The following is a 22352-nucleotide window of genomic DNA, read 5'->3' as shown; positions in this document are numbered from 1 at the left end:
AATTGGCAAAACACTACAATTTCAATGATAACATAACAAATAAATAAATAATTTAAACTTTGAAAAATGTGTTATTAATAAATTAAAGTACTCTGTTTAAACTAAAGCACACTATAGCAGCTCACATCACAACGTGTTGCAAGCTTTTAGATCGGATATTTTCGAATAGCTGACACAGGGTTAAAGTAGTTCAACAGATTTTGATGCTATATTTATTAATTTAGCTGGGGCCCCAGTTTGAGAACCACTGATGTAGAGACATGAGACATATTCACAGCACGTCGACTTCAGGAGAAATGCCGGGAACAAAGGCAGCCATTGTGCATGGCCTTCATACACCTGACAAAGGCTTTTGACGCAGTGGACCGCCAGGCGTACTATCTAGGTACAGCTGCCCTGATAAATACATCAAAATCTTGACAGCATGTCAGCTACAGTGCTCACTCAGCAACAGAGGCTTTGAATCCAAGTCCTTCACTGTGGAAACGGGGGTCAAACTATGCAAAATCGCACCCACCCTGTTTGCTGTCTTTACTGCTGCCATACTCCTCCTCATTGGCAAAGAGCTGCCACAGGGGATTCCTGGCCTGTGCAGAGCACTGCGATTATATTTAATTAAAACTAACGAAACTACTAAAACTAAAAAATAAAATAAAAAATAATAATAAAAAAAACATTTTAGTTTACTGAAAATAAAAACGAGGCTTTACAAAAAAATCAAGCCCAGCGTGAGTAGGCGTTGTCTACTCTGTTTGATGTGTACTACTTCTATTTAATGTATGGGCGCTGGTATTCAGACAATACTACTCTATTGGATGTGTGGGCACTGGTATTCAGACAGCACTACTCTAATTGATGTGTTGGTGCTCGTATTCAGACGGTACTATTCTATTTGATGTATGGGCGCGGGTGTTCAGACGGTACTACCCTATTTGATGTGTGGACACTAGAGGGTAGCATGGGTAAAAAAAATGTTTATACAAGCCGAAACGGACCCGTGGATAATTGGACCGGTCCGAATTGAACCGAGAAAACATTCTAAATTACAGGACCCGGTCCGAAACGGACCCGTGGATAGGTGGACCCAGTCCGAAACAAGCCGAGGATAATTATAATGTATTAGACCCGGTCTGACTGGGTCTCTAGACCCGAACTGGACCCGGAGCTCATTTAATGCTACAATCATCGTGGTATTTGTGACACTTTTTGATCCGGTAAGTGCAAAGGTATTGTCAGGTCAGTTACCTTTGCACTTACCGGATAATGTCAGCATCTCGAGAGGAGAGAGAGCCTCCTCCCATCAGGTGGCGCAGTAATAGACACATGGAGGAGTCCGAGGAGGAGGATGACGAACAGGAGGTCTGAAGATGGAGAGAGGAAGCGAGGAGAGAGGTGAGGAGAAGACAAAATGGATGGAGACTCGTCCACAGTGTTTGATCCAGGCCTATGATTCTCAACCTATTTAATTTCAAGGGCCCTGAGTTTGGGATGCATTAGGCCAGGGACCCCCATTTGATATCATTTGTATCTCTGGTAACCCAGTCTACACTGTAAAATGCTCAGTGTTAGTGTTCCTCAGGGTCCATTTCATTCCAATTATAATGACATGCCCAGAATACAGACTGAACTGTCAGACTTTAGTTTTAGTTTTAGTGCCTTTAGAGCCGATTGGAATAGAAGTTCACAGTAAAAATCTGTTCTCCTATAACATAATGGCCAAGAATATGTCCAGAATAGGGACACCAGGGTTTAAGTGGTTAAACATTTGTAATATATACTGTACTGGTTTATTTACACCAGGGCTAAAGTGGTTAAAAATGTGTATTATATACTGTAGCCTACTGGTTTATTTACACCAGGGTTAAAGTGGTTAAAAATTTGTATTATATACTGTACTGGTTTATTTACACCAGGGTTAAAGGGGTTACAAATGTGCAATACATAAAATAATATATTTGAATATTTAATTATATATTAATTAATACTATATTGAATAAATACCCTTTATTTTCACAGACTCAAATGTTTTATGGTCATGATTAGCCAGGAGCCTGGATGGCTTGGTTCCAGGCTTAAAATAATTATTTTTGGAAATCTCTATGGGATAAATGAATGGGCTTTAAATTTTTGGCATCACAAAATGTCTGCCACTGCTATGCCCTATACTAGAGTTTAAGTGGTCAAGTCCAATGCCCTTGAACCAATTTAATTACAATAAAAACTAAATAATGTATCTCCTTCGAAAACATAAACAATAATAAAAAAGGTCTGTCAGTGATCAATTCAACGCAAATGTATCATCAAATAAGATAGAAATATGTAGACGTTCAAACTTTTCTAATGGGGATAAATACTAGACTGATCCTAGAAATTACATCTAAGTTTATTGAATTCTGTTTCTCTTGAGCGAAAAAAATCACAATTGAGCGGAAGTCTCCTTTATTATATAAATTAGATGGCTGTTATTCTCCATTTAGTTCTTTGGAATGATCTGACACCTCTGGTGTACTAAACAACTTCACAATGTCATGGAGAGAGTCCCTAAAGCTCTGTGTGCCACCTGCTGGAAGAACAAGGAAGTATAGTGGATGCTTCCTATTATCACTTGAAAGTGGTTAAGACAATCTTTAACCACTATGAACACTAGCATCCCTACTCTAGGGCTAACATTTGTCAACAAATAGCCAATCTACTTAAGCTCACAGCTCATCGTAACCCCAACAGGTGACCCCAACAGCACATTATGGAAGGGCCATCTTTGAAGCTGAGGGAACACATCAGGGCCTAATTTGGATGAAAGTTTGGGATTTAGGGAAAAGGGCTGAGAGAACATAAAGATGAGGGAATGAGCATATAGGCATGATCCCATGGATCATCTATATTTGCACTTGCAACTACAAAGTCTTTGTAGTTGCAAGTCTACAATGTTCTGCAGTAGCAGTCAACAAAAACTGTGTTTCTATCTACTACACCAAGCAGAAGTCACCTATATGAACCATTGATAATTAGAACAATGCAGGTGTGTCTCATTAATGAATGACATCATGTATGGAATACAAAACAATTATAATAAAATTACATTTCAAAAACATCAAACCACAAATCCCAGAACAAACCACAAACTTGAATGACATCATGTATGGAATACATAACAATTATAATAAAATTACATTTCAAAAACATCAAACCACAAATCCCAGAACAAACCACAAACTTGAATGACATCATGTATGGAATACATAACAATTATAATAAAATTACATTTCAAAAACATCAAACCACAAATCCCAGAACAAACCACAAACTTGCATTATATGTTACAAACTTTCTACCTGTTGCCTCTGGAAACCTCCCGACAGCGAAACCTCCCCCCCCGAAACATCCCTTTATATTGTGTGCGTCCACAAACCAACCACACACCTTCAGTAAATATACCACACTGTGGTTAAACTTGACCTCTCTGTCTCCGCCTCCTCCTTATTTGGTCAGCCTGACCCGAGACCATTGGCTGCTCACCCCTGTCAGTCACTTAAACCTGAACTATACCCAAAGACATTATTTCAGTCTAATATAAAAAAATAAACAATCTGTACATTGAAACTATACAAACAGGATGCCAGGTCAACAAATGAACCTGGCATCTAAATAACATGCTATCTAAATGACATTTTAACCTTTGCATAAGACTGCATGGTCGTCAAGGGTACTGTAGGTCAAGTAAGTGCTACGGGCTAAGGTGGAGTCTTGTTGTTTACACAGATTGATCCGTCTTAGTTTCACTAAAGTGAAGCATTTCTGCATTTTTAGGGCGCTTCCTCTTTCACTATTTGTCACCTCATGTTATTTCTGAGGTGTCAGCTGAGGATAATACACTCCTTGATTCTCAGATATTGGCAGGCCTGCCTATTAGCTTACATTTTGATTAATTCTCTGTATCACAAATGTAGGCCTATGTTTTGTAAGGCAGTCTGTCTTGGAGTTCCAGAAACATTTTTCAACTACGAGTTTCTTAAATTAGCCTTTCATTATATGTTCTGTCCGCCATTTAATGCCTTGGCCTGGCCCGAAGCCAAACCTAGTTGCCTAGCCCTGCACTGAAGTGAAGTGAAGTGAAGTATTTCTGCATTTTTAGGGTGCTTCCTCTTTCACTGTTTGTCACCCCATGTTATGTCTGAGGTGTCAGCTGAGCTGTGGTCAAATGGACTTCATTCCTGTCTGAGTGAAACACTGGAAGGATATGGTTGTCACTGACGTTTAGGAGTTCAGGTAGGATTCAATATTACATTTCATTGTGACTTTTCTGTGTTATATCTTATATAAATGAATGCGGATGATGTAATATGTTAAAGGGCTGAACCAGTCAAAGTTTTTACTTCTACCTCTAGACATTCTTTGTGTGTGTGTGTGTGTGTGTGCGTGCGTGCGTGCGTGTGTGTGTGTATATATATATATATATAAGAGTTTGAAAGCCACAACGTAATCAAAAATGACTAGTATTACCCTAGAACAAGCCTTTCAAAATTGCACATTTATATAAAAATTATCTTTGTGGTGTTTTCTCTCCTGATTGGATGAAATTGATGACCCACCTAAAAATGTATTTTCTATTTAATAAGTTTCCAGTAGCAGATTGTTGCTATAGGGAGCAAGGAAACAATCCTTACAAGTGCAAAGTTCAAACTCAAGAGGAGAAATGTCCAGATACATTCTGTAACATTAAAACAGAACATGTGACACGTCATGAGTTTGCCTGGCATTGCTAGGGTTATTTTGCTGTAATTGCAGCTATTATCAGCATGTTCAGGTTTCGGTACTCAGCCCCGGCCGGCAGTGCTGGCTTAATGCAAGGACTTTAGGTGCTGCAGCACGGGGCACCAAGCTGGGGGGTGGGGGGGTTCGCACCAAACGGCAGGGCGAAAGTGAGAGAAGACTGTACTATTGCTGAAAGACCGTCGAAATATTGAAACAATGGCTGCTATAAGAACCGGTAAAACGCGTCGGCAGCACTACCGCTGGTGAAGCGAAAACCTTCCACTGCAGTGGAAGATTCTCGCTTGTAGCACTGGGCACCACAAAGGGTTGTTGTGTGGGTGACACACACACGGCTGGCTCAATGATGTAAAGTCATCAACCACACACACCAGGAGCATTTATTTAGTGTGATTAATTCACATGAATTCAAACTGATTGTTGTATATGCTACATATTTTAAATGTATTTATTCAAACGTATATGACCATCCCCTAGACTCAAATTAAAAAAGAACAGTATGGCTACACATGCGGTGATTAGGAGACTTCCCAGCACATGGCACACTTTGGTAGTCTAATCCTAGCATGACAAATTGGCTTGTTGGAAACTAGCAACGATACTAGTACTAGTGTGTCTAATGTCTGGTAAGATAGGGCCCTATATTTACAATGTAGGCATTTAGCAGATGCTCTTCAACCAGAGTGATTTACAGTAAGCAAGGTAAACATTGATCAAATGCAGAGAGACAGTTTAGTGCCTCATTCATCTAGGATCATAAGTAAACCAAGAACCTAACATCAGTCTAAACAGTATAATAATATAAAAATAAAAATAAATGAAACTTTACGAACAGGATGCCAGTTCAATCAACATGGCATCTGTCTAACAGCATGAATATATTTTTTAACCTTTTCATAAGACTGCATGGTTGTCAAGGTTAGGTCAAGCGCTACGGGCAAAGGTGGAGTTTGACCTTGTAATCTTGTTGTTTACACTGATTGATAGTAGACCGGGAGCCAGGCCCAGCCCTCAGATTGTTTTCTGCAAAATAAAAATCACTATGATTTCCTGTTAGCATATACCTTGGGCCATCACAAGTTCATACTGACCACCCCCAACTCGGGGCCGTTTGGTCTCTTTTTTGGGGCGAAATTATGTTAATGGCAATATTAATTTACTAAAATTACATACATTTTCTTACACATATGAAATTCGGCATGGAGTATCCTGACACATAGGGGTAAGTAGCAAAATAGGATTCTGGTGCTTGCTACCATTGTACTTTTAAATATGACCACAACATCACCAGAGAAACAAAAAAAAATACTGTCCGCTTGACAAATAACAACAAAGATGATTATTTCCCAGCACTTTATGGTGAATATCACTGAACTTCCCATGTCCCTAAGCTTCAATTTGAGCCCAAGATGACCTTTGTATCTTGAACATTACTCTTTCTGTAGCCAAAATTCTGCACTATACCTCAAATCGTCATAGTAGAGGCCCTAGGAGTGGCCCACGCGCGACTGTTTATTTTATTTTCTAGTTTGGATTTTTTGGCATCCTTAGGACCTCTAATATAGGGATTTCGATGATCCCAAGAAAAAAAGTGGTGCAAAGTGTGTTTTTTTCAATGTTTTATTACCCCTATGAGACCTGCGGGATTGCTGGCTGGAAAGCCGGCGAGACTGTCTTTCGGAGACTATGGCGCGCTCAAATTTAGACGTAGCCCAAAGATAGATTAGATTTTCAATGCGACCAACCTTGTCATGCTACCTTGTCGGGAAGGGGGCTAAATACCTAATGATTCAAAGTTAGACAACATTTTGGCGAGGGAAAAACGGCCATCAACATTTTCCAAATGGTCCCTTGAGCTGTCACCTCAATATATGTGAATGGAAATGGGTTACATGGATACCTACAGCCTCCCCTGTACAGACATGCCAAATGTATGCCAATCTCATGCAGTTTTGGGTAAGAACCATAAAGTTTTTTCCATGCAGTATACAAATATGTAATTTCCGCCTATTGTAAAAAGGAGACCACTTTACTGTATCTATAGCTGTATGAGACCAATGTACTGCATCTAAAGACCACTGTACTGTATCTAGACCACTGTACTGCATCTATAGACCACTGTACTGCATCTAGAGACCACTGTACTGTATCTAGACCACTGTACTACATCTATAGACCACTGTACTGCATCTAGAGACCAGCAGACCACTGTACTGTATCTAGACCACTGTACTGCATATATTGCTATATGAGACCACTGTACTTCATCTATAGCTGTATGAGACCATGACTGTATTGCATCTAGACCACTGTACTGCATCTATATCCCACTCTACTGAATCTATAAACCATTGTACTGCATCTTAAGACCACTGTACTGCATCTAGAGACCATTGTACTACATCTTAAGACCATTGCACTGCATCTATAGACTAACTACTGTATCTTTAGACCACTGTAGTGCATCTGTAGACCACTCTAGTGCATCTGTAGACCACTGTTGTGATCTCTAGACCACTCTAGTGCATCTGTAGACCACTGTCGTGATCTCTAGACCACTCTAGTGCATCTGTAGACCACTCTAGTATATCTGTAGACCTCTCTAGTATATCTGTAGACCACTCTAGTGCATCTGTAGACCACTCTAGTGCATCTGTAGACCACTGTACTGCATCTGTAGACCACTCTAGTGCATCTGTAGACCACTGTACTGCATCTGTAGACCACTGTACTGCATCTGTAGACCACTGTACTGCATCTCTAGACCACTCTAGTGCATCTGTAGACCACTGTACTACATCTGTAGACCACTCTAGTGCATCTGTAGACCACTGTAGTGCATCTGTAGACCACTGTTGTGCATCTGTAGACCACTGTACTGCATCTGTAGACCACTCTAGTGCATCTGTAGACCACTGTACTGCATCTGTAGACCACTCTAGTGCATCTGTAGACCACTCTAGAGCATCTATAGACCACTGTAGTGCATCTGTAGAGCACTAAACTGCATCTGTAGACCACTCTAGTGCATCTATAGACCACTGTAGTGCATCTGTAGACCACTAAACTGCATCTGTAGACCACTCTAGTGCATCTATAGACCACTGTACTGCATCTACAAAGTCTTCGCGGTGACCGCGTGAAGCTGTTCCAGAGCCTGGGGCCCCCCAGGCTCTGTAGACCACTGGACCAATGGTCTATAGATGCAGTACAGTGGTCTAGATACAGTACAGTGGTCTCTAGATGCAGCACAGTGGTCTATAGATGCAGTATAATGGTCTATATATGCAGTACAGTGGTCTCATACAGCAATAGATAAAGTACAGTGGTCTCATACAGCAATAGATAAAGTACAGTGGTCTCATATAGCAATAGATAAAGTACAGTGGTCTCATACAGCTATAGATCTATAGGTCTCCTTTTTACAATAGGCGGAAATTACATATTTGTACTGCATGCAAAAAACTGCATGGTTCCTGCCCAAAACTGCATGAGATTGGCATACATTTGGCATGTCTGTACAGGGGAGGCTGTAGGTATCCATGTAAGCCATTTCCATTCACATATATTGAGGTGACAGCTCAAGGGACCATGGAAAATGTTGATGGCCGTTTTTCCCTCGCCAAAATGTTGTCTAACTTTGAATCATTAGGTATGTAGCCCCCTTCCCGACAAGGTAGCATGACAAGGTTGGTCCCATTGGAAACCTGAGGTTGTCTATAGGGCATTCACAGAATAGTCGAATATTCGAATATTCGAATATCAAACCGACTATTCGACTATCAAACCACTATTCGACTATTTTTTTTTAAGATTTTTTTTTTTTTGTGGCTTTTCTAGAGCAGACATGCAGCTGTGAGCTCTGGTGTGACGTCAACTCGCATTCCTTGAGTCGAGTCATCAATGCAATTGAAAAAAATTTAAAATAAAATAAATTTAAATTTTTTTAATTTTTTAATTTTTTATAATCAAATCGAATAATCGAATATTCGAATACTTTTGGGTCGAATAATTCGAATACCATAAATCACTATTCGTTAATGCCCTAGTTGTCTAGAATCAAATGGTATATATCTCTATCTTTGGGCTACGTCTAGCGCGCCATAGTCTCCGAAAGACACGCCGGCGTTCCAGCCAGCAATCCCGCAGGTCTCATAGGGGTAATATAACATTGAAAAAAAACACACTTTGGATCACTTTTTTTCTTGGAATCATCGAGATCCCTATATTAGAGGTCCTAAGGATGCCAAAAAATCCAAACTAGAAAAGAAAATAAGCAGTCGCGCGTGGACCACTCCAAGGGCCTCTACTATGACTGAATACTAAATTTTCTCCGATTTGAGGTATAATGCAGAATTCTGGCTACAGAAAGAGTAATGTTCAAGATACAAAGGTCATCTTGCGCTCAAATTGAAGCTTAGGGACATGGGAAGTTTTCTATATACAAGTGTGGCAGTGATATTCACCATAAAGTGCTGGAAAATAATCATCTTTGTTATAATTTGTCAAAGACAGTATTTTCTTTTGTTTTTCTGGTGATGTTGTGGTCATATTTAAAAGTACAATGGTAGCAAGCACCAGAATCCTATTTTGCTACTTACCCCTATGTGTCAGGATACTCCATGCCGAATTTCATATGTGTAAGACAATTTATGTAATTTTAGTAAATTAATATTGCCATTAACATAATTTCGCCCCAAAAAAGGGTGTTTTGGGGCCCCTGAGACCAAACGGCCCCGAGTTGGGGGTGGTCAGTATGAACTTGTGATGGCCCAAGGTATATGCTAACAGGAAATCATAGTGAATTTTTTTTAGCAGAAAACATTCTGAGGGCTGGGCCTCAGAAAGAGGGAGAGACAGACAGACAGACGGACAGACAGACAGACAGACAGACAGACAGACAGACAGACAGACAGACAGACAGACAGACAGACACAGACAGACACAGACAGACAGAGATAGAGAGAGATTTAGATTTTTTAACAAAACTTTATTTTAACAATCTCTTAACAATCAACTTACAAAAATGAATGTTCCAATAAATAACATCAATACATTACATCATTTCCAGTGAGAAAATAAGTTGATCATCCATTACAGAACACATCACCATAGGTCCAAATCATACTGAATTGATCAATATCCTTCATTGCTTTATAAAGATTTTAATCAATCATTATTCTCGCTTTCACCATCCTTTTAAACAATAATTCTGCATCAATGTCCACTGAATCATCGATCTTCCTCTTTCTACTGACATAGATGGCCATCTTTGCTTGTCCCAAAATAAAATTCATAAGTTGAGACTTTTGTTTTGTATTCATTTTATACTTGAAACCCAGAATGAATATATGCATGGAGAAAACCTCTCCCACCCTACTAAATAACCTCTCCAGCAACAAGAACAAAGGCACCAGGCGTCTACACTCCAAAAAACAGTGGAACACAGTCTCTCTCAAAGGAAAAAAAGGACATTTATCAGTTACCTCCTGATTCATGACAGAAATAAAAGCATTGACAGCTGTTATCCCATGTAAAACTCTCCACTGTAGGTCAGCTACTTTTTTTGTTGGCTTGTAAACACTCCTCCACTCAGGTTTGACATCTTTCCCCAAATGCAGATGACCCCTCCAAGGTGTATCAACCCTATTGTGGAATCTTTCCTTATTTAAACATTTGACCATCATTTCATAGAAGTCTTTACCTTTAGCCTCAGTCAAGTCTAAAGACTTTTGTCATCAATGAAAACCCCAGCACAGTTACCAAAGTCTGGGCAGATACCAAGGCATGGAAAGGATTCGGAATCATCTCTGTGAGGCCTAAACAAACCCTCGCCATATCCTTCCAGCAATAGGCATGTTCATGCAACTTATTAATGTTCCTCACCGATCTCACTCCCAACTCAGATGCTAGAGCAGCTGCGTTATCCAAGTTACATTTCAGTCTCAGATGAGTCCCAAAAAGATGGTTTAAACCTTTAAATCTTTAAAGTTCAAGATAATACAAAAGGTTACTGTATACTGTAACTGTTTTACTGTTGTATCCTCTTTAGATCATCAATGCTGAACAGTGTTGCCACCAACCAGTGTCCACAGCAGAATTACACCACCAAAAGTACCTGACAGTTGACCCTGAAGACAGCCATGATGCTACAGACAGGAATCTGCCATTGTTTCTCCTTATTTCTGTTGTTCACGCTTCATCTTAATCCTATACTGCCTTACTTCCTGAAAGACTGCACTATTCTTTACTCTGACAATGTCACTGCTGGTGTTTCAGTGAATTGTTATAATTGTGATCTTGATAGCGTACCAGATGACATTCCTAGAGACGTTATATCACTAACACTACCGTACAATAAGATCCAACAGATAAACAGGTCAGATTTTTACCATCTGTCAAATCTCACAGATTTGGATCTGAGTTTTAATTTAATAACTCATGTAGATGACGGGGCTTTTGTCCCTTTGGTGCAACTTAAAGTGCTCCATATGGACGGTAACCAACTGACAACACTGACAGACAATATGTTTCAGGGACTGTCTAACCTCTTGATACTGAGCATGGATAGTAGTAGTAACAAATTCATCAACCCTGCTGCCTTCCAGTCACTCACCAGCTTACAGGAACTAAGTCTGTGGTCCAATCAAATGACAGATATTATCACCATCTTACAACTACCAAGCTTACAGGTGCTGAACATCACATTTCATGAATTAGAGTCTTTTCAGTCAAAAGATCTGCCATTAAACATGTCCTCTGAGCTCAGGGAGTTGAGAGTGAGGTCACGGTCAATAAAAAAGTTTAGCATCACAACAGCTGTATTTCCACATCTTAAGACAATCGACCTGTCAGAATGTTGTAATGATAATGAATGGGAGTGGGACATACCAGACAAGTATTTTCGGAGGAATATAACTCAGGTGTATTTGGCTGGTGATATTATGTCTTATATCACCATCAGAAAGGCTCTACAGAGCCTTGATTCACTGGAGGACCTAACGTTGGAATCGTGGGATGTGTGGATAGACAGAGATCTCTTAAATATTGTGTGCAAAATACCGACTCTGAGAACACTCAGTGTGCAGGGTTACAATGACAGCCTTAGTAAAACACTGTCACCTTGTACTCAGCTAACCTACCTGGATCTATCATATAATGTCCTGACTGAACTGTCTAAGGATTCAATAAAACAAATGAAACAATTGAGTCACCTGAACCTAGCCAACAACCAGCTTTCCAAAGTGCCAGACGATGTTAAGAATCTCTCCATGCTTCAAATCCTCGTCCTGAGTAACAATCGTATTAATGATTTAAACTGCTCAGACTTCTTAAATTTAACCAGACTCACACACCTTTATCTAGATTACAACGACATAAATGAACTCAAACGATGTGTTTTTCAACATCTTAATGAGTTAAAGGTTCTAACTGTGACTCACAATTTAATTATTCAGTATGGCGCCACATTCAAGACTGGCCTACACAAACTAGAATCTTTGGATTTAAAAATGAATGACATCTCACGGCCCCAAGGGAAAGGAGATTTCATGAGTCTGAAATCGCTCAAGCACTTAGACATGGAATACAATAATTTAGCTGTTTACGATCCTTGGAACAACAACTGTTTTGAAGGACTAGATGAACTTGAAACACTTATTCTAAATGTTAATAACCAATTCAAAATGACATCTTCACCTCCCCATGAGTTGCAAAACAATAATACCACTTTACTGCAGAGCCTGAAGAGCTTAACAATACAATACAGTCCACAATACAGTCCATATATCGTATGGGACATGCTCTCAGATATGAAACATTTGGAACATTTGTATGTTGAGCATGGTAAACAACCGGACTCAGACTCATTTAAATATGTACCACAGCTGAAGACTCTTTCCTTAAGAAGCTGTAATCTGAAGTCCCTGGATTTCCTGGCACAAGCCAATCTGACTAGACTATCCTGGCTGGACCTGAGCCAGAATGAGTTGACGGTGATCAATGTCTCTGTGTTCAGTTTTCTCCCTGCTCTCAGGTATATTAAAATGAATGACAACCCTTTAGCTTGTGATTGTTCTAATGCTGACTTTCAGCAGTGGATGCAGAACAACAACCAAACGCAGGTAGTTGACGCTCACCTCTACACTTGTGGCTTTCCTCTGGCTAAAAAGGGAACCAGGTTTCTGGACTTTGACATTCATTCCTGTTGGGTGGACGCTAGCTTCATCTGCTACATTTCCTCCACTTGTGTGATTGTGCTAACTCTGCTCACATCCTTCACCTACCACTTCCTGAGGTTGCATCTTCTCTATACCTACTACCTCTTCCTGGCCTTCCTTCATGATGCCAAGGAAAGAAAGAGGGGGTCTTCTCAGCGCTACGATGCCTTCATCTCCTACAACGTTCACGATGAGCTCTGGGTTTGCAGAGAAATGCTTCCAGTGCTGGAGGGAGAGCAGGGCTGGAGACTCTGTCTGCACCATCGAGACTTCCTACCAGGTACAAACCTCTCTCTGTCTCTAAGTAATACTGTATTTATCTAAATATGTCTGTCTCTTTCTGTCAATAACATTTCTAAGCAGGTAGGGACCTCTCTCTGTCTGAAAAACTGGGCTGTCTTTGGTGGCATTATTATTACAGTATGTGATACTATATGTCTATCTGTCTCTCAAGAGGTGAAATATTTTTGAATCTGGTGTGAATAATGTCTGTGTTTTATTTCCAGGTAAACCCATCATAGAGAATATTACAGATGCCATCTATAGCAGCAGAAAGACCATCTGTGTGATCAGCCATCATTACCTGGAGAGTGAATGGTGCTCTAGAGAGATCCAGATGGCCAGGTGAGGGCGCCATTTCTCTGACGTTCCATGAAAAAATAAAATAATAATAATAAAATTCATTATCATGAATAGCAGCAACCAATCGACAGCTTCATTCTGCCCCCCAACATCTCTCTCCACCTTCCACCATCATAAAATGACGGATACTGAAATGATTATAGGCTAAACTAATTTATTAAACAATTAAATCCTTTAATTGGGATATGTCTATGATTTTCATGTTAACATATTTGGTAACCATTTTAGAAATGCAATAAGCCATGCAAGGCTGTGGTTTACTGTGATGTTAGAAAAGCTAAGAGGGTCTGAAAGGCTGTGGTTTACTGTGACAGCTACTACCTATGTTCCCCGGGTCCTATGTTCCCCGTTTCCTAGGGAGAGCGGGGAATATAGGACCTAACCTAAACCTAACCATAACCTTAGTGGGGAACATAGAACCCGGGGAACATAGGTATGACCCCATAAAAAGGGTCTGAAGCACTGTGCTCCGTGACGGGCCTCACTTCTCATTTCCAGGGTAAACCACAGCCTCTTGTGGCTTATTGCTTTAATGAACTGCTGTGGATGTAGAACAATGTAGAGAAGAACAAAAGATAAGGGTGCTGTAATCAAATACAAAACACTGTGGTGGATCACAGTGGTATCAGAGCTGGAGGAGGGTAGAGGCTCCATCACAATGATTATGTCTCCCTACAATCCAGGATGTTTTGTCACATTGTTTGTGATTTGGTGCCTTGCATTACAGAGGAATTGAACATTCACTGGATGTGTGTTTTCTGTTTGTGTGAAAGTGTTTGTTGATGATACCCACCATCAGAATATCCTCTTCGTTTGGACCAAGCTTCCCTTATTCAGGTCTTAAAGTTTATCCACTACAATATTCAATGGTTTAAAGTTCTGATGTGGATTACAGTGTAGGCTTTAGTTTAAAGAGTGTCTTTGTCAAACCACAACAAACACTCTTTAGTAAAGAGTGTTTACCTCCCAAAATGGAACCCCCACAGCCTCACTTCCTGGAACTGTTCTCTACCAGCTATCACTTCCTGGAACTTTTACAACATGTGCTGCTTTTCCCCCACAGCGCCCCCTATGGAATGAACCCTGACAACAGAGAATGAATGGATGTGTTCATCAAATCAAAACAGAACAGAACAATGTTCCGTACAATACATTTAGGTTTTAAATATTTAACCATCTTTTTAACAATATATTCCCTTTGCTATCACCAAGTATGTTATGAGTCATTCAATACCAATAGATGGGCAGGAAATATATCCTTTCACACATTTATGTGGCAGTGTGTCACACTATAAACTGTATTTACTGTAAATAAACCATTATTTACAGAAAATAAATATATATTTTTAAATGCAACTAGTAGTTTGTCTCAGTGCAAATAAAGGGTTACTTAATGTAAATAAAGTGTTACTTAACGTAAATAAAGTCTAACTTAATGTAAATGAAAGTTGACTGAGTGTAAATGTCCTCTGGTCTCCTGTGTGCAGCTACCGTCTGTTTGATGAACAGAAGGACGTATTGATCCTGGTGTTTCTGGAGGACATTCCAGCCCACCAGTTGTCTCCCTACTATCACATGAGGAGGCTGATGAAGAGACACACCTACCTGAGCTGGTCCCAGGCTGGAGAGCATCCTGGACTGTTCTGGCAGAACCTACGCAGAGCTCTGGACACACCTCACACTGACCTGGGTTTGAATGAATAATCTGATATTTCATGTATTTATGTTACGGTGAATGTGAATGAAAGGGGAATCTGGAGGAGAATTTCAATTGATTTTGAAGGAGAAATCGTCCTGTCAGGGATGGGGGAGTGTTTGCTGATGACATTAACAAACAGTGCTAGTGTTACCTTTTACTTGCTTGTTTTTGTTATTCAATATGAACATTTAAAGCGCCTCTTAAGACTCTCCTCTTACAGTAATTTTTTTTTAGTTTTTTCTTTACTTTTTATTATTTGAAATTGGAAATTATGTTTATTATTATTATTATTATTTATATTTTACCTTCTATTGGATTTCATCATTTTGTTGTACTTTGTAATTTAATGTAATTTAGCAGGGATCATGTACAATTAAAATAAGGAAATAAAGAAAGAATACAATACAGGTAATAGAGGCTGGTGAGAGCATGACAGTGTGGTTTTAAACCAATGAAAATGGTGAAGGTGGGAGTTTTAGATTTGTATTGATTTACCAGAAAAGGTTGATTGTTCAAAGGTTTTTCTCCTGAATACAACCTCTCACTGAGGCTCTATTCTCCCTAACTTTACATTTACATGGATGTCTTTCTTCATTGCTCATTACCATATTAATAAATATAACATAAATATATTATTCTTAATATTGTAAGCATAATAATATGTTATACAACAATCAGTAACAGTAACAAAGTAGGCCTAATAAATGGGATGTAGGCCTATTTGATTCTCCTTACCTTAATCACTTGAACCCCAGCAAACCTATTCTGGGGGAACATTCACCAAAAATAGCTGATCTACAAGCTTACATGCGTCGCGTTGCGACACGTTGTGAGCTTGTATCCTTTATCGTGGTGGGTCACATTTACTTAAGTACTGTAAGTAAACATTTGAGGTATTTGTTCTTTACTGGAGTATTTCCTATGTTCAATACTTTTACTTGTACTCCACTACATTAGCCAGGGCTGCCAACACTCCTGGATCCTGCATGAGTCTCCTGGTTTTTGACAACGTCTCCTGACACTCTCCTGGATCATCATTTCTTCTGGGTTTCTCCTAGATTTGGTATCAAACTCCCAAAATTCACCAGAACACAGGAAATTACATCTACTATGTTAAAAAGTTTCTGGGGGAGGACCCCCAGACCGCCGGGTTCGGGGGTGTGGTCAGTGCATGCCATCATACAGAGATATTAACTTTTAAGTAATGAATAGCTATTTTTAAAGATGGGTCTTACATTGCTTCAGTCATCAAATCAATTTCTGTAGGCCTACTTTTTTAATGGATGAAATTGTACCCATTATTTTCCAAGTAAAGCATGCTCACAAAATTCACCAAAACACAGGAAATGACATCTACTCTGATAAAAAACAAAATGTATTTACAGGGGCGGGGGGGACCCCCAGACCCCCCGCTAGCCATGCCCCCAACCAATCTCCTGGATTCTGACAGTCCAATGTTGGCAGCCCAGAGAGTAGGCGAGGAGAGTAGGTCTGGAACCAGGGGAAAGCAACCAAAGCAACGCATGTCTCCTTTGATGTTGCCAAAAAAGATGGGCTCACTTGCAGTGCACCCAAATGACCACTGTAGTCCCTCCTCTAGCTCATACAGTGACATCATGTAGTGTCTAGCGGCCTCTGTCACATCAGCTTCTTCAACATCCAGGCTTTCCCCAGAGTCAATAATTGGAAAAGTGCACAAAAAAACAAACAAAACTAAAAAACTGTTGCATTGTTATGTACAAAAATGGCTATAAATCATTTGAAAAGGTATATGTATGACAATATTAAAGTTTAAAAACGTTGGACGTTGGTTTCAAATTTGGCACAATGCATATGAAATTAGCAAGAGAAGGTTGATAACATATATTTTGTCTACGCTTACTTTATACATTTTAATATATAATAATCTAATAGAAGAGTCAATTTTGGAATTTATAAAATGATTAAGATCAATCCAAAAAAGATGACAGTAAGTAGGCTACAATCCCAAAATGAATGAGATATTGTTTCGTCAACATTTCCACAAAAAGAACTCTGAAAGGAGTGTGAATATCAATCTTATATTTTATAAGATTGGTCTTGACAGGATATAACAGATATAAGTCATTTGAAAGTAAACCTCTTGTATCTAATTTGTATTAAGACATTTTCTCAAATACCCAGCAAGTGTTCTTCCAATCTGTCATTGTCATTATATAAATGATTCCAATAGAAAACTGCTGGAGGGTTGGAAACAATATCCCTTTGAATAATACTCCACACACATTGACTAATGGCTTTATCACTCAATAAAGGGCATACATTACCAATAAAACAAATCATGAGGACTCAGACTTAATAATAAGACAGTTTATTAGGAGCAGACATCAGTAGCCTTCTAGCTCCATTGCATCAAATACAATGGAATTCTCTAACTAACAGGAAACCTGTAGACTGAGAAAAATGCTTCATAGGTGAATAACTGACCATTGTCATTTAATTGTTAGTAAAATATTATTATCATCCCATCTCTTAAGTTAATATATAAAGACTTTTTTTTAAACCTAATATCTTGATTGTTCCAAATGAAATATTTATGGGGATAGAAATTGTGTGAGTAGGCTACATCATTGACCAGGATACCACATGGGCAGTAATAAAGTTCCAAATTGAGTTTGGATTTTTAAGAAAAAGTTGATCCATTCATTTGATTTAAAAGGAAGAGTTTAGGGAGGTGTAAGTCTAAAGCATTAACACCACCAGTCCAGCAGAACATAATTTGTTATTTATCACAACATTCTTAATATAATGTATTTTCTTAAAAAATATAAAATGAAATACAAAACGTGCAGCACGTAGGCAGTTAATCAAATCTCCTGACGTCATCTCACACAACGTGACCCGTATGGACTCTGGTACGTGTAGTTCCCGACAGAGCACCAGTCCGCGGTGGCAAAGGGGGCCCGTCTGGCCATAGAACTACAACTCCCGCAGCAGCGTTGTGTGTCACGTGACGTGTGACACCATCATGGAGGAGTCGTCCATATCCGCCTGACAGCCAGTCAGTCAGATATAGACGGTGGGAGATAACAACATGTCGGTGTGAATTGGAGGTTTTACATGTTTTCTGGAGGTTTGTGGAGTCAACAGAAGGTCTAAACGCAGTCGGCAGGACACAGACATGGGAAGATGGGTTCCCGCATCAAGTAAGAAGCGTTAATGTTCTCCTACTAACATTAAAACACCCTCCATTGTTGTTCCATGACAGCAGCGGGTCATGTGTAGAGAGAGTGAGACAGTCACAACAGGGCCGTGAATAATACAATAATATTATTATTGTATAATATATCTTATTATTATTATATATTATATATCATTATATATTATATTATAATATGTATTGTATTATATATTATTGTATTATATATGTATTGTTGTTACAGTGGTTATAGGTGTGTAGTGGGATATATAATACAATAATATTATTATACTATTATATATCTTATAATATATTATATATTATATAGTAATATATATTGCATTCTATATTATTATTGTATTATATATGTATTGTTACAATGGTATAGGTGTGTAGTGTTTCCCCTTGTGTGTGTGTTTTAAACGTTGTGGGCACGCATTGGCTCCCCCCCCTAAAATATAAAAATGGATAATAATATTAAAGCATTTGGAAAATGGTCTGAAGTAATATAGTGTATATATGATTAGAACATGCTTGAACATTTGCCATTTACGGCCTAATATTTCTACATAATGCTACAAAACGTGTGGCTTGCCAGTCATTATGGGCATACACAAGAAGTTAAAGAGTACATTTAGGTCTGATAATGATGTGCATTTCAGGCCATTTTCCAAATTCTTTATTTATTTATTTTTACATTTTGAGAAAACAAATAGAAATAGGCAATTTAACATTGAAGTGCCCACGATGTTTAGGTGCCAACTCTTCCTATGCTTTCTAAGTTTCAACCAAATGGACTTGTGGGTCCATTTGGTTCCATTTGTACACTCTCAGAGTTACAGACCTGCAAGGGTCCATTTAGACCCCCCCCCTTGTAATTTTTTTTGCATGTTCAAAATAAAGATGATCAGATTCAAAAAATGAAAAGCCTTGGACCAAGGCTGTCAGGGATTTCTTTTATTCAGCAGTCCTCAAACTTTTACATTTCAAGGACCCGCAGAACTCTGAAAGTTTACAAATGGAACCAAATGGACCCCTGCGGGTCCACTTGTACTCTCAAGAGTTACAGACCTTGTGTAAGGGTCCATTTAGAACCCCCTCAAGGAGGAACCCTGAGGGTCCCTGGACGCCACTTTGAGAACCACTGCTTTTTATCGATTTGTCAGAATCGAAAAATAGCCTTCAATAACTGAAGATACTTAATGCATGCATTATGCAATCAGCTGACCGCTTAAACACGGATGCCACATTGTGCCAACAAAGACATACATCAGCAATATTCAGCATGGCTGGAAAACTGATGAAATAACTCAAATATTGCACAATTCACTAATGTGTGGGCTACTCTCTGAGTGGGGAAAGCAGTTCTCTTATTTTTTGTGAAAAAATGCTGTGCCGAGTAAGGAAATGACACCATGTGAACAATAACGGAGCATGGGAACTTTGACCTGGATTTAATAGGCCTGCAAGACTTGCAATTTACAATTTAGGCACTTATCCAGAGCGACTTACAAGTGCAAAGTCAGAGTAAATGGCATGAACCCTAGTAAAAAAAAAAAAAAAAAAAAATTCTACGAGCTTGTAGATCTGCTATTTTTGAAAAATCGTGGAAATTTGTGCAAATCTTTGAATAATATATATTTTTACATCTTTAACTCAAATCTTTGCTTCTGGGGATTCTACAAATGTCTTCTAAATCCTAAGTTTTTTTGAAAAACATTTTTTTGCTATAAAATCAGTGGTTCTCAAACTTTTTCATGTCAAGGACCACCCAAAATGATATGAATTTTGGCCGCGACCCCCATCTAAAAAATATATTGTTCCAGGGACCCCCACAGAAGCTGTAACGGAGTAAAAATGTTCGCTTTCGAAAAATACTAGACATTCAAAGATTTGCACACATTTTCACGAATAAAAAAAAGAAGAAAAGAAAGCAGATCTACAAGCTCATAGCGCGGCACCGAGAGTGCCGCCGCGCTATGAGCTTGTATATCTGCTATTTTTTTGAATAGCCCAAAGAAATCTTAAAATGACACGGATACGTTCCCGGTCTTAGAGGGTTAAGGGGCGGACTGGAAACAAAGCCAGGGGAAGAAAAATTCAGCGGCTCTTATATTTGTTATGTAAAAAAAATTTTTTTTCTAGTTTGCTCTCCGAAGTGTCCTTGACCAAGGCACAACCCCTAACTGCTCTCCGGGTGTTGTATTTATATCACCCAGTGCTCCTAATAGTTAGGATGGTGGCATCTTACAAATGTACTGTGAAAAATACCCCCAAAGGGTAAGGGACAAAATGATTAAAATACAGAAATGCAAGCTGTCAATTTTATCATCCACTTCATGTTGAAATTTGTTGTCCAGCAGATCATATCACATGGACAAAGAAGTGGCAAAATAATCATCAAACAATAAGGCAAAGGTCTAAATTAAATGTACTGTAACTAAAGTGCACAATTTATGGAACTAACTTAAAGGGCATGACCACTTTGGTAGAGGTTCGGGTTGTGTAGTTACTGTACCTTGCCATGATGTAACTCCAAAGGTGGACAAGAAATTTAAAAAAATTGCTCCGTTGATTAGAAATTGATCATTCTAAACATACTCCTCATTGACTTACATCGTACGCTGAAACAGCTCTCAAAGTCACTCTTTTATCATATAAACGAACGCAAACAAAGTTGATTCAGACAATATAGAACATCACCACACCCAGTACTGTTTTTCTTTTTTATAAAAATGTTAACTTCCTGTTGATTTGACTATTTGAAGATCCGGATCTACTGATCCAGTCCAGGTTTTCTTCAAAATCAACATTTTTATTAAAAATAAATAAAGCAGTACGTACTGGGTTTGGTGATGTTCGATATTATCTGAATCAACTTTGTTTGCATTCGTTTATGTGCTAAAAGAGTGACTTTGAGAGCTGTTTCAGCTTACAATGTAAGTCAATGAGGAGCATATTTAGAATTATCCATCTCTACTCACTGGATTAATTATTTTAGATTTCTTGTCCACCTTTTGGAGTTACATCACTGTTTGTCTGTTTTCTGATTTGATGTTTTATGTTTTTTGTGAGGACTGTAGATGAAAACTAGCATCTTTGCTAAATCCGGTGTATTTACGTCCATGTGACGTCCATTAATATGCATTGTCCTGTCCAAATAAACAAATAAAGTAAATAAAGTAAATCATGGCAGTAACGCAACCCAAACCTCTACCATAGTGGTCTTACCCTTTAAGCCTAAACGTGTTGCAAGTGTTACTTGTGCCCAACTATTTGAAAGCTCAAGTCATTAGATTTATTTGTACTGCGTTCATTTAGAAGGTCTCGTGTGGAAAAAAAGAAAAGAACACAACAGCAACGCTAAGGTGGACACTGGACTCTCATAACTCATAACAACAAGCTTTTACTCTGTGACATCTAGTATCAGTGTTTGTGTTAAGTTACACACATCTCCTGGTGCTGAACCAAACTGTAGAGCAGTGGAGCAAATTGGCGGTCGGGGTCGCAGCCTGAAACTTTTGGGAACCCTTGCTGTAGAGCACAATAATGCTCTGTATAAAACGTTTGATTTCATAACAATGTTTTGATCCGTTTGAGGAAAAAAAGCTTAAGAAAAAACAGTCAGGAATTTATTTTATCCAGAAGTTTCAAGCACCCCCATAACTCTGAGAGTGTACAAATGGAACCAAATGGACCTCTAACTCTAAGGGTCCATTTGGCTCCATTTGTACAGTCAGAGTTACACATCTATAAGGGTTCCATTTAGAACCTCCCCCAAGGAACGCACAGGTCCCTGGGCCCCACGTTTAGTTTTATCTCATGATGTGTTGCTGACTTGTTT

At 38.9% G+C, this 22352-nt stretch overlaps 2 protein-coding genes across 4 annotated transcripts in view; both read left to right on the top strand.

Annotated features, from left to right (window-relative positions):
• The first annotated feature begins 4180 nt into the window (after positions 1-4180).
• LOC308078078 (toll-like receptor 4) lies at positions 4181-17192 on the top strand. Of its 2 annotated transcripts, none has more exons than XM_080419138.1 (4): positions 4181-4266; positions 10823-13269; positions 13496-13613; positions 15119-17192. In XM_080419138.1, exons 2-4 carry the CDS (start codon positions 10914-10916, stop codon positions 15333-15335), a joined length of 2691 nt encoding a protein of 896 aa, XP_080275264.1. In that variant the 5' UTR covers positions 4181-4266; positions 10823-10913; the 3' UTR covers positions 15336-17192. The 2 variants fall into 2 exon arrangements, with proteins under 2 accessions (XP_080275264.1, XP_080275265.1); XM_080419139.1 differs by lacking the exon at positions 15119-17192 and adding an exon at positions 14405-14426.
• Positions 17193-18372: 1180 nt separating this feature from the next.
• Positions 18373-22352, top strand: part of dennd1a (DENN/MADD domain containing 1A) — a 41898-nt gene continuing 37918 nt past the window's right edge. For both annotated transcript variants that reach the window (XM_080419714.1, XM_080419713.1), the window contains exon 1: positions 18373-18515. In XM_080419714.1, the coding sequence (XP_080275840.1) occupies positions 18499-18515 (17 nt within the window). In that variant the 5' untranslated portion in view covers positions 18373-18498. The remainder of the gene's footprint in view (positions 18516-22352) is intronic.

This window comes from Gymnoscopelus braueri (genome assembly GCF_963280865.1).
Source record: "Gymnoscopelus braueri genome assembly, chromosome: 22".
Lineage (NCBI taxonomy): Eukaryota > Metazoa > Chordata > Actinopteri > Myctophiformes > Myctophidae > Gymnoscopelus > Gymnoscopelus braueri.
Note: the sequence above shows the minus strand (reverse complement) of the source record. Positions and strands in the feature narration are given on the sequence as shown.